At 39.1% G+C, this 14,348-nt stretch overlaps 1 protein-coding gene across 2 annotated transcripts in view; it reads right to left on the bottom strand.

Moving 5' to 3' along the window:
- Nucleotides 1-7,312: 7,312 nt before the first annotated feature.
- The window catches only part of coro (protein coronin), a 58,225-nt gene continuing 51,189 nt past the window's right edge, over nt 7,313-14,348 (bottom strand). For both annotated transcript variants that reach the window (XM_083128515.1, XM_083128514.1), the window contains exon 9: nt 7,313-9,428. In XM_083128515.1, coding sequence (XP_082984641.1) covers nt 9,213-9,428 — 216 coding nt within the window. In that variant the 3' untranslated portion in view covers nt 7,313-9,212. The remainder of the gene's footprint in view (nt 9,429-14,348) is intronic.

The raw sequence follows: 14,348 nt of genomic DNA, 5'->3' as shown, positions 1-14,348 counted from the left end.
CGGGTTCATAACAGTACACCCAAGTTTCGTCACCTGTTACGATGTCATACACTGCATTTGATTGTCCTTGGTTAAATTTGTCCAGCATTTTCATGCACCATGTGACCCGTGCCTGCTTTTGCTCCTGAGTAAGATGGTGTGGGATCCATCTGGCACAGAGCTTCCTGACACCAAGGCGGTCATGCAGGATCGTTTGAACCTGACTCATACCAATACCCAGTGTTGCACTAATAACTGCATATGTCACCCGGTTATCCTCCTCTATCATGCGACGCACTCTGTCGACGTTTTCTTGAGAAGTTGCTGTCACAGGACGACCACCACGTAATTCATCACTGACGTCCACTGAGCCATTTCTGGCGTCCACGTCGAAATTCTAAAAACCAATTAAACACAGTCGCACGGCATGGGGCTTCCTCCTGAAATGCATTTCGGAGCCTTTCATAACATTGCTGCTGCGTTAAACCTGCTCGAAAATCGTAAAAAAATCATTGCTCTGAAGTGCTCCCGTGTTAAATCCATTTTACTGTACACACACGACAATAATTGACTAAGTTCTGGCACACAACAATTAACAACTATAAATTCTGCAGCATTATCACACTTCACAGACTACTAACTTCAACATATCCTAGATACAATGTATTGCTGCAATCAGTGTTGCCGCCCGCCTTCGGGCCTCTTATGAGGCTTCGCCACTGGTCAGTTCTATATCTTGCAAACTTTTCCAGAATTTGATATTGTTTCTTTTAGGGTTCCCAGGCCAAAGGCGGAGTCAGGCTCGTAGCTAGAGGGGGAGCAATGGGGGCAACTGCCCCCCTGAGAGCCTGCTTTGCCCCCCTATGAAAAATACAGAACACATTCCTATCTGGAATTCTCACTAATCTTTACAATTATATCATGTGTTACTCTAACAACATAACAAAGACACTTATTGATTTTGTGATTTATTAGGGTGTATGGGATTCCGTATATGTCGTATCAGGATTGGGAGGAAAAATTCCCTTCCAGATTCAGACTTCGGGAAATCATTTTGCAATTTTCAGTATCTAGAACAGTTGTGACATTTTGAGTAGTCTTATATTAAAGGTGCCTAATGTGTTTGGATGTTTTACTTGGATGTGAAGTTTGAACTGCTTAAAATTTTGTTTCCCCAATCTACCTTTTGCTAATAGTGATTCATGTGGTACAGAGAGGGAGTGGATATTTGATTTTTGTTACTTAGCGTTGTTTTATGCCACTTCTAGCTAATCGCAACAATGAGTGATGACGTGAAATTGATGAAGAGACACTCATAAACAGTGTCACAACCACAGAGGGGCAAGGGGCATTGTCCCCCACCCCCGACCTTGGGCGGAAGTCCATTCTAGGGGAAGCAAACATTGAAGTAAAAAAAAAAAAACAAGACTAGGAGAATCTAAGAATAGCAGGAAAATTGGATACTCATGATGGAATTAGTTTTTACGTGTCCTTGCATTTTTCTTCCAGATGGCCAAGAGCACAGAGGGGCAATTACGCCACCCTCGATTTCAAATTTTATACAAATAAAAATACATTTCATAAAATTTTCTTGCTCGCTTCGCTCGCAATATCTGCTATTATTCTAGTCCAAGTTCAGAGCCATAGCTATGGGGCGGCGGGAGTCAGCCCTGGGAGCAAAGCGATCTATATGAAGAAAAAAGAAGTTAAAGAGAATGCCCTGGTGCCCCATAAAATTATTTGCGCCCTATTAAAACAATTTCTTTCTAAGAAACTTAATATGAAATATTAATGATGACACTGTAATCCAAGAAGTCATTGATCAATCAAGGGATTCCTGTTTGTTTGTCAGGTGTCAAAACAAGTATTTCAACTATAATATAATACAATTCACATAATATTTTGCAAAATGGTTAACGTAATCAGCAGGCAAACATTGTCTGTAGTGATGAAGAGTCTCCCCTTTAAAGGAAATTGAGTCCGTTGTGGACTAAGGGACCCATGTTTTAATGTTTTAGCAAGTACAAAAAAATGTGTTACAATTTTTTACACAATTCAACAAAGTGTAGATAATATGTAACCATTATTATTTAATTCGATTTTTTTTTGCATAACACAACACAATGGTGTTGTTGGATTTTCGTTAGATTCCTTTGTGCGTAAATATCTTGCATACTGGAAACTAGAGGGAATCATTATGAAGCATGATTTATAAAGGGCTCCCTTAATCAGTTCTGCAGAGAGGCCCAAAGCTGTTGGCAGTGACGAATTAAGGTGGGTGCTATTGATGCTGCAGCATTAGGCCCATTCCTGAAATAGGCCCACATTACAGACAAGAATTTTCCGAAAGCTGAACAGTTTTCTCTTGCTATATTATTGGATTGGTTTGGTGTTTTAAGTCCACTTTATGCACAGTAAGGCTAATCAGGACTGGATCTACAGTTTAAAGTGGGATCCTAACCACTATGTGCCTCCACCAGGAATCGAACCCGGGACCCCTTGATTACAAGGCGACATTTTGCTATATTAACCTGAAAATAAATCTTAGATTGAAATTTGGAGCCCCAATTTCGGACGCCTAGACTCAGTGTTACTTATTACACAGTTTCTATTATTCTTTGAGCAACAGGCCCAATTTCGTCTTAATCCGGCCCTGGCTGTTGGTACATATTAATCGTCTATTAACATTATCGACCTGTAAATATCAAGTAGATACAGTCCCTATTAGTCTATTTATGTTAAACTTTATATTCTTTGGCAATCTGGAAAGGTCATTATCGAAATATTGCTATTTGATGTTGCTCGAAGTTTTTTTTTGTTCGTTGCAGTTTCAATATATCAACCCTTTTCTGTTACTTACCTCTTTTGGGGGAAGAAGCAAGTGCCTCTGTATACCCTGCTATATCTGCCAATTCAACACAACATATTAAAAATTTGCCCCCTCTAGGATTGACTTCGCCTCCCCCTACAAAGAATTCCTGGCTATGGGCTGGGCAGAGTGAGGGGGGTAATCACTTTTTGGACATACCACCGTTTGTGGAAATCATAAAAACATATCTGCTACAATAACACCAGTAAGCAGGAAGGCACAAATTCCATTCTCTGTCACTGTTTCCCAATTCCTAACACTTTGATGTTGGCTCCTCCATGATTCAGTCCAGGAAAGAATGAGTACAGGATGGCCAACATAGTGGTAATGGAACTTTGTGGCCACCCTATACATTCCATCTCATTATTTTACAAACTCTGTATTGAAACAAGGGTGTATCTAGAGTCTGTCTGGAACCCTACAAAATCCCCTTTCTGTGTACATTTAATGTAATACGTGTTATACTTCTGATGCAGAAATGGAGCAAAACTCTGCACTTGCGAAAAAGGAATTCCATATAATTGTCCTTATTTAGAAGTTCTGCATTTTCCTCATGGCCTCAGAATGGCAGTTTTTGTTTTGCTATTAATAAATAGCAAACTACCTTTATGAACCTACTTAATATTTCTAGGTTCTTTTTCATTGTGCATCTCTTCTTCAGCATTTGTCGAGTATCTACAAGAACATCAATTCTAGTAGGGGCGGCATTAAATTTGTCAACATTTAAAGAAACTAGAAAGATGCACTTCAGACTCACTGTTTTTCACTGCAGCGTTAAAAACGCTCATTCTGCCTCTCCCCAGGCAGAAACACTAACGGTTGAACACCAGCAGCAATTTTTGGAACTTGAATGCAGTAGCCAAATTTTCATTTCAGTGTCAAATCAGTTGGTTGTAGACTCTGAAAGTTACAGTTATGCATTAATCCTGTGTGTTTGATATACATGACAACATTAAGCCATCCTAAAGGTCTTGAACTTTGCAGACGTTTAGGCTGGCTTTAAACGAAAGCATTTCCTTTAGAATTTTTGCTGGCATAAATGCTATGTAAAAGCTTCCACAAATCTCACAGTAGATAGTACTTTACACGCAAGCATTTCATGTAACTTTTCGGCTAGCTTTTGAGATTACAATGCATAACATATACAGCATGAAAGGCACGTCAAGTTACACCATATATGGCAAGTGTGGTGTTTACAATCGAAAAAACTAAAATATTATTCCATACGTGCACAGTAAACGTTGTAAAGTATATATTTAATCAATGCCATGCTTCTCTACCTAAACCCATTTAATACGAAGCGTAATTCTTCTCGGTTGAATTATTATCGTGTTCTAAAAATCTCACGCAGCCGCCATTACAACTGCGCTCGTGACCTAGAGGTCGCTTCTGATTGGTTATGTTACGAAAATAGGACGGATCCTATCCTTGAGAAATGCCATGAAATATGCCAAATAGCAGTTTTGTCATGGCATAAATGTTAAGAAAAATGCTTTCGTCTAAAGCGGGTGTTACACTTTTCAGAATGTCTCTATGTACTGATTACATCAATGTGCTTGATTGTGAACCTGGAATTGCAGATGAGGTAAAGGGGAACAAACATCAAACTATCAAACCCACCATTGGTGCATGGCAATCCACGTACCAAGAATAGGCCATTTTAACTCGGCTTTGAATTGGACACAGCAATCTTGAACATTATTATTTGCTGCAAGTGTTAGAGCCTCCATTGTGCCATGTTTGTTAATGTCATTTTGAATATTCGGCATATCCTTCGAATGTATCAATATTCATTTCCTCAGACAAAGTTTGAACCTCCAGCGATTGATCATCCAATGTTGAGAGATAATGTTTTTAACTTTGTGAAAGAGCAGCCTCTTCCACTCTCTCTGAGGAAGTCTTTTTAGCTGCCCAATATAGGTAAAGAGAGACCTGCAAAGGAACAGACACCCAAGCTGAAATTTGAACCTGTAATCTTTGGTGGAGTGATCTCGAGTACATTGAGGGGTGCAAAATGGCCACATGTGCCAATGAACCCAGTAATTGAAGGGCTCTGGTGTAAAACATGGTGACATTTTTTTAATTTTTGAGTTACAAAGTAAAATGTGATGTTCTTCAATTTTCGAATGAAATTGCCATGTCACTTTGCATTCGACTCAGTGAGGCGTTGTGACATTGGTAAACACAACATGAAAACAATTTATCTACAGTATAGTTTCTAATAATCTTTTTTCAATGAAATCAGAAATGACCAAAATGTCACTTACCATGTTTTACACCCGTGCCCTTCAATTGTAATTCATTATTATTATTATTTCTACGAGGGTCACTATTTATATTTTGAGCCTTGGCAACACTGATTAAAGTTAGGCGTGATTTGACGTTTGCATGGAATCGTCTGGCATTATTGACCATAACGTACTTCAAATGTTTTGTCAATAGCTTCATTTGTGTTGTTTATCTTGCCTTGGAGATTGCGCGACAACAATAAAATGGAATTAACTCGTGAACATTTTTGTGCGATGATTTTTTACGATTTTCGACGTGGATTATCAAGACAAGAGTGCATCGATCAACTTACTTCCACATTTGGTGAAGCCCCATCCTTTGCCACTGTGAAACGCTGGTATAACGAATTTAATCGTGGCCGCCATTCGCTCACCAACGAGATTCGCGAAGGTCGTCCAAAATCAGTTGTTGTTCAAGAAAACATTGATGCTGTGCAAAACCTAATACTGCAAGATCGTCATGTGACATACTGTGAGATTGAGGCAACCATAGGAATTAGTTCCACCAACATATATAAAATATTACATGATTATTTAGCTGTGAGAAAGGTATGTTCTCATTGGATCCCACACAATTTGACAAAAACTCAAAAAGACGCTTGCGTCAATTGGTGCAAACAAATGCTCAATAAATACAATTGTGGTGCTACAAGATTGTAACAGGTGACGAATCATGGATATATGCATATGAGCTGGAACGTAAACAGCAGTCGACTGTATGGGTGTTTCAAGATGAACCCAATCCAACAAAAGTTGTTCGCGCTCGAAGCACATGGAAACAAATGGTCGCCTGTTTTTTCGGGAAAACTGGTCATGTGGCAACTGTGCCTTTAGAGGAACGTAGAACGGTCAACTCTGAATGGTACACAACAATTTGTTTGCCAGAGGTCTTCGGTCAAATACGAAAAACAAACAAACGCCCTCGGATCATTCTTCATCAAGACAATGCCAGCTGTCACACATCTCGTCTAACAACCGACTTTATGAACAGTCAAAAAATCGAGTTGATGGGTCATCCGCCGTACAGTCCTGATTTGGAACCCAATGACTTCTTCTTGTTCCCGAATGTCAAGAATAAATTGCGTGGACAACGATTTTCGTCGGCGGAAGACGCCGTTGATGCGTTCAAAAACCATATTATGGAGGTGTCTCAAGAAGATTGGAAAAACTGCTTTGACAAATGGTTCGAACAAATGCAAAAGTGTATTGACCATAAAGGAGAATACTTCGAAAAACAATAAAGCAGTTTTCAATGCCAATTCCTGTTTTTTCATTGTTAGGCTCAAAATATAAATAGTGACCCTCGTACAATATCTGTGTCATTATATAGCTTCTAATAAAATAGCTGCTATATATGATCAAATGTATCGGGACACACCGCGAAACGTGTGTTTGTTTATCACAGAGGGCAGAGTACTACCATCTACAGCATGGAACACATGGTCAGCGATCTCCGTAGTCTTTAGACAGCACAAGACAGCAGTATGGGATGGTCTGAGGAACTCGCGGACTTTCAACGTGGACAAGTGGTTGGGTGCCACTTATGTAAGAGGTCTGTGCGCGAGATTTCCACCCTCCTAAACATCCCTAGGTCCACTGTTTCCGATGTTATAGTGAAGTGGAAACTTGAAGGAACATGTAGAACCAAAAAGCATGCAGGCCAACCTCCCATGTTGTCCTCCAGAGACCGTTGAGCGTTAAAAGGTTCATAGCGTAATCGCCAATCATCCATTGCCACCATCACGCAGGAATTCCGAACTGCATCAGGATCCACTCCAAGCACTATGTTCGGCGTGAGATGCAGCAACTTTGTTTCCATGGCCGAGCACCTGACCATAAGCCAAACATCACACAGGCAAATGCCACCTCGCGTGGTGCAAGGAGCATTGAAACTGGACCATAGAATAACAACTTTTTTCCTGAGATTTATTCCAGAGTATGGGAGCAGCAATGACCACCCACCATTGTGAGGAAATTGGGGTTCTTCATTTTGACCACACGTCACCCCGTAACTGGTTGGATGTTGCTAAACACCACACAATACAAATAAACAGCATGGTACAAGATACTTTTTTTGCACTTTAATGGGTCTTGTATCAAGCTGTTACGAGTTTTGTGCAGTTTTTAACAATTATGTTATGTTATTAATCCAATAATGAAAATGAAGAAATCAGATTCTTAATTTTAACTTTATTAATGTCACTTCACAGACAATAGTATAAAAGTAACTTTCAAATTAGGAAATGCTTTAGAATGAAGGCACAGTCACATAGTTTTTACATGCTTTTTTTTTTACTTGCATTTTTGTACTCTAAATTCTTTTAGTATTGATTGCAAATAACACAAGCATTTAGATACAGTATTGCTCAAGCCAACAATTATCATGTCTAATTGCGCAATGTTTTCACCGCAGAAATCAAAACAACTTTCAACTACTGTACAACTTCAAAACATGTTCATTTGATTCTGATTTGATTCAATAACTGACACAAAGACTGAAACAGTTGTAAAAGTTAGTAAATATCAACAATAACAAATTCAGTTTATTAAGAGATACTCCACAATGCTAACTCATATGAAAAACCTGCAGCATTATTTTTACTCGATTCTGGCAATAAAAAAAAAGAAATACAATCCAGTCCACTGTTGTTTTTAAACAAAGCATCGTACAAAAATCTAATACAGAATTCTAAAAGGTCGTGCTACCAAAAAAAATGTCATGGTATTTCTTCCTTTTTTTACAAGCATCTCTCGGATTTATAAATTACATATATTACAAAAACTTTACAATTTATACAAAATAAATTCTTGAGAGTAAACTCAAGATTCATTTTCCACACAAATACCACAAAAAATTGCCCTGCTGTAACATACTAGAGGTGCGGGTACATTTCTTTTGCTTTGATATAAGTGTATCAAATCACAACAGCAACGTATATCTGTAATGTCACAAAAACGTGTGTGGAGAGTAATATTAATAAAAAAGATTAATAATATTAAAGCACCTTCCATTGTGCAAGAACGACTAGTTTATTAATTCAAAAATCAAGCCTAATTTATTTGCACTGTATTGGTTTTCTTGTGTACCAGTTTAACACAAGATTAAAGCTGTTAATAGTGTAAAACTAATACTTTCAGCTAGAGGACAGTGAGAAAAAATACTAATTTACAGAAAAAAAACATGCCTGCATATTACAATTCTGCTGATGAGGCTTGATTGGCATATGTCAGAAACATGTCTTGACTACTACAGTAGACTATTATTTAATGTACACAACAATGCTTTAAATACATTTTTTTACTTAAAAGATATGCAACAACATTCATCATTGCCAGCGCTAACATGTACTCCGTACAGAACACATTATGTATATAAAAAATAAAAATTTCCAAAGCGTTTCCATTACAAGACATTGATTCGAATCCAAATGTCAATTACACAATTGATCAGGGAGAATAAAAACAGAAGCTTCGCAATGACTCATATTTAAGCTCTCAATAAAATCTTACACCATCTTTACATGTAACATTTTAACATTTGATATTTTTTTTCCTGCTTATAAAAAAAATAGTTTCTTAGCTTGCAGCTTACCGGGACTCTTTTGAATGTATTTCGTTCTTAGTTTCCAACGCATAATTAACGGCTCTGCTAAGTACAGAACTACTCTACGGCAACAATGTAGGGAGGAAGACAGGCATACAACCACCAAGTATGTATTTGCATTGGACGAATTGTATTGATTACATGAGGGTAATGGCACCGTTGTATAAAGGAAAAATCATTAGTGGTATTGGTTGTTGATTCATGTGAAATCGATCACACTTTTCAGAGAGCTTGCAATTAGCATTACATGATGTTGATTAAAACAAATTTCAGATCTGTGTTCAGAATTTGCAGATCCGATGCTCTACCTGCTCTTTTTAAAAATTTTCTTCACCGAAAAGACTGTTGTTTCAATCTGGTGAACAGCAGGGTATATTTTCAGCAGCCACTGCCTTGTTTTTTCGTTGAGTGGCGACTCATTGCAGTGATACAAGCTCCTTCGCTGAGCACACACACACACAAAGTGTTTCGTTTACACCTCGTCAGGGGCTAGTTCATCAGCCGGATGTGGACCCGAGTTATTTACCGAAGCTGTAGGAGGCTGACCCATCCCCAGCCCGTCTCCGACTCGTCCTTCGTCTTCGCCAACAGCAATTCGAGCTTCCAAAGCGCGGATTCTGTTCTCATGCTTTACAATCATCGCCTTCAACTTCCTAATTTCCTCTAGGAGGTCATCCACAATCTTCTCCTGCAAGGCAAAACTATTATTATTAACACTCTAAATACATAAGTCAGATTCTGCCTAAGATTTAGGCAATTATTACTTCACAGACACACTTGTGCATAGTATTCCATACCTGAATGTTGTATCCAAGATGATACATCACTTGGTGTGTAGTTGAGTTTGTTCAGAACATACATTAATTACATCAGAGCTTCTATTTTAAAACACAAAGGAGATTACTACAGGGAGGTTATTGCAGCATGCCACCGCTTCAGCATCGGCCGCTTGCCGCCCCAGTCAGGCAACAGGTGCCGGCAAATTGCGTAACAGATAGCCCGTAACAGAAACCGCTTGTTTTGTAATGTTTCCACTTTTCACAATTACAGTTACAATTACAATTGAAATAAGCACGTACCTTGTCGCACGGATGCAGGAAAAGGTGTCCTCCCAAATACAAATATTTCCGGCACCTTATTTCTGACATCTAATCTTAGATTAGACATCGCTACTTTATCCTCAGTTGTCAGAAAGGGAAGACAGCATCCCGGCGCATAAAGCAAACCGAAAGCGTAAAATGATATTTAAAAGTAATAATAATGATGATCACTAACCTCCTGTGTTATAAGAGATGTTGAAAATGACTTCCTTCAACAGCAATACAACACGTTTCTTAGGTTCAAGAGATCCTGTCTATCGTAATCCCTGACCACTTTTCTGCAAGAATTCGTTTTCACGTAATTATCGTACATAAAAACTCTATGTTCAAGACTATATTTGTTTAACGACATAAGTAATGAATGAATAACAATTAACACACAATAAAGCACTAGCACACCAACTCAATAACACAGTATAAACAAAACGCGTACTGATAAACGCGAACAGAAGTGAACATGAATGAGCGTAGACTCACTGTCTGGTAGCCGACAGTGTTGCTAACCATTTTTCGGCAATGTCCCTACAGACGTAGTCAAAATGTCCCTACAACTGACCAAATGTCCCTACGCCAAGTAAAGTGACTAAAAAAAAAACACCTCATGAGCATGCAAACAGAAGATAAAATATACACATTTACTTACCAAATCTTTCTGCTCGGTGCTTCCACAATTAATGAAGGAGCGAATTTACAATACAGGACCTCTCCCCGATTTTTTGTAATATTTCGCATACTCACTAATTGAGGCCTCCTAATCACGAATTTGAAGTTAAAATTTGGGGGGTCACGTGTAGAAATTGCAAAATAAGTGACATTGAGTGGTCCGCGATCGGCACGATTGCTTATTATTTACCGGAAGATTTTGTGTTTCCAATACTTAAAAAACGAAATATACATTCCTGATATTACTACGACCCCAAATTTTAACTATGTTTGCCTATCCTAACCTAACCTAACCGTACCTGAATGGTTCGTGGGGCTATCCGTCAATGGTTTGTTGGGCTACCCGTGCATGTTTTTTTCGAGCCCAAATTTTAACTATGTTTGCCTAACCTAACTTAACCTAAACTTACCGAGAATGGTCAGTGGGGCTATTCCTGAATGGTTTTGCGGTAATTGTGATTACGAACCGATAAAAAATATTATTTTCGTAGCACTTTAACGGCAAACGTTCATCATCGAAGACGCCATTTTCGTATCCTGCAATTTTATGATTGATGTACTGTTGCCAAATTTACCTGTAATCAAATCAGTTCTTCTACATCGTGATTGTCGCTGTCACATGTAAGCACGTTCTTTGGGCAATATACTGAAATCCATAAGTTTATTAATTAGCCCACAGCCATCCTCCTGCACACTCCACCTAACAATCTGTACAACATTAACAACTTTTTTACTGTTCTCTTCCGCCATTCTTACACGATCCATGCTCTCCAAGTATGAAATCAACAGTGTGGCAACGCTGTAGACAGCGTAACTAATTTTAATTTGTTCATATCAACAAATATGGCTACCATACTTGTATACGGAGAATCATTGCGAGAATTGAAAAGCTTATTTTACAACTTCTACACGTTAATGGACATTTTTTCCCCCTCACCCCAACATGTTAACTTGAGATAAATAATCACGAATAATTATTTCGTGAGTATAAGACGTAGCATAGAAATTACAGAAGGGTCCGGTATTGTAAATTCTTGCCTTAATGAATAATAGGGGTGTGCTGGACAGAATTTTTTGGGTCGGGACGGGATCGGGACGGTAATTTTTTTAAATCCCGACATTCGGGACTGAAAAATTTGCAATTTCCCGACCAAGTCGGAAAATTTTCTGGACGGGAAATGTTCGAAATTTCCCGAAGCACTGGAAATCTCGAATTTTACAAGTCATTTTCACTTTAAGTGATTGTTTTTGCATTTCTAGAATAAAAACTTACAACTTTCGATAAGTTCCAGAAACTTACAAGGCAGAAAACGTCGAGAATTAACGACTTTTTAAAGTAAAGAATCCAGCACACCCCTAATGAATAACGTTGAGTCGTTTACTGTTGATTATGTTATTTGAAGTCATACATGCTGCTGCTGTGAAGAGATAGATGTTGGTTGGTGATGCTGTATTTCCTGCATTCTTTAACAATTTTGGTCCCATTTTATTTCCCTTTTTTGTTTTTGTATCACTTAACATTGAAAATATTCTTTCCGTTTCCGCGTTAGAATGCGGCAATGTTAGCACTATTTTCGCGAGAGTGGAAATGTTTTCAAAAAGGAACTTGCCTTGAAAGTTTTTGGTAACCGATAACATGTTCCAAAATTCTGATGGAGATCTGTTAGTTAGTTCTTTTTTCTCCTCCTCGCTAAAGTATCCAGATAAACTAATTCATAAAATGTAATTTACCAAGATTGAAAAAAGTACCTACGTTTTCCCTCATTTGGCAAAATCTGTCCCTACGTTCCTACGCGGGCGAAATTTAGTGAAAAGTCCCTATGCGTAGGGACATGTCCCTACGGTTGGCATCACTGCCGACACGTGCAGTATGAAGCGCCATCTCGCGGCTGACAACTCACCCAACCCCCGATAAGCTGCAGGCGCTGTCGCGACAACTGAGAATAAAGTAGCGATGACTAATCTAAGATTAGACGTCAGAAATAAGGTGCCAGAAATATTTGTATTTGGGAGGACACCTTTTCCTGCATCCGTGCGACAAGGTACGTGCTTATTTCAATTGTAATTGTAACTGTAATTGTGAAAAGTGGAAACATTACAAAACAAGCGGTTTCTGTTACGGGCTATCTGTTACGCAATTTGCCGGCACCTGTTGCCTGACTGGGGCGGCAAGCGGCCGATGCTGAAGCGGTGGCATGCTGCAATAACCTCCCTGTATTAATATGAGGCGCATGTCAAAAAAAAAAAAAAAAGGGCCGATATTTTTAAAAAAACAAGAAAATGATAGGAGGAGAAATTTCTTGTGATTGATAAACAAGTACATACCTTGGCTATTTTTCGACGTAGTCACCATTAACCTCCAGACATTTCTGATTGCGTGGCACAAGCTTCTGTATACCCTGTGCGTAAAAATCTTCCGCCTGAGAGTGCAGCCAGTCCAGAACTGATGTCTTGAGCATGGCACTGTCGTTGAAACGCTCCGATGCAAGCCACTTTTTCAGGTGTAGAAAAAGAAAGAAATCGCTGGGGTCAAAGTCGGGGCTGTAAGGGGGATGATTGTTTAGTTCCCATCGAAATATTTCAATTGTCTCAACAGTACGAGCAGCTGTGTGGGTGGGCGTTGTCATGGATGAGAAAATTTTCAGAGCGTAGCATTCCTCTCCGCCGATTTTGGATGGCACGTCGCAGTTATTCAGTGTTTCGCAATAGACCTCTGCTGTAATTGTTCGTCCTGGTTCCAAGAATTCCACAAAAATCACACCCTCTTGGTCTCAAAACACGGTTGCCATGATTTTGTGAACTGATGGTGTTTATTTGAATTTCTTCACTTTAGGAGAACCAGAGTGCCGCCATTGCATTGACTGCTGCTTCGACTCCCCAGTGGCATACGATATCCATGTTTCATGCCCCGTCACTATGTGTGAAAAGAGGTCATCCCCATCCTCTTCCCAGCGGGCCAAAAAATCACGTGCAGCTGTCCTTTGCTCTTTGTGAGCGTCAGTCAGCATTTTTGGTACCCACCTCGCACACAGTTTGTGATACCCCAGGTTGTCAGTCACAATTCGATGCACTGTTTTCGTAGATGCTTCTAGAAATTCTTTGGCGAGTTCAGATATTGTCAACCGGTGATTGGAACGCACTTTCTCGTTAACGCGTTTCACCAGATCGTCCGTTGAACACTAGGCCTTCCGCTACGCTCATCGTCATGGACATTTGAACGCCCTTCCTGAAACTCTGCACCATGGCCTGACCTTCCCTTCACTCATCACTGATGGTCCATAAATGGCACACAATTCCCGACGGATGTCAGCTGCATTCTGTCCTTTGGCGTTCAGAAATTGTATGACAGATCTCACTTCACATTTGGCAGATTTTGTATTACGGCAGCCATTTCACTTTACTGCTACTCGCACATACGCAACCCCACTCTGACTATTCTATCTCTGTTGCAAGCAAAGAATACTAGGCCATGCTAAACTTCATCAGTGTTGACAATTCCGCGTAAAAAATTATCGGCTTTTTTTTTTTTTTACATGCGTCTCGTAAAAGTCAAAATATTTAAGTTCAGTATTTTCTTCTCCTTAATTCACCTTTCAGTAACCAACGCATGGAAGGTTTATGACCAAAACATTGAACAAGAAAGAAGGTACTGTAAGTACTTCCAACTTTTTTTGATGAATCTCTGCGCAAAATGGTAAGGTCTCATATTTACTATGTACGAGTCCTGGCCTTTCTCAAATTTTTGAAATATCAAACAGTTCTTCTTTCAAAAGAAATAGTTTAAAAAGTAAATTTTTCTATTATTACAGTTATGAGGAAAAAATTGGTTGGGAGTTCAAACATAT

Source organism: Lepisma saccharinum, chromosome 9 (genome assembly GCF_977018435.1).
Source record: "Lepisma saccharinum chromosome 9, izLepSacc3.1, whole genome shotgun sequence".
Taxonomy (NCBI): Eukaryota; Metazoa; Arthropoda; class Insecta; order Zygentoma; family Lepismatidae; genus Lepisma; species Lepisma saccharinum.
This window is presented reverse-complemented; position numbering and strand designations above follow the sequence as displayed.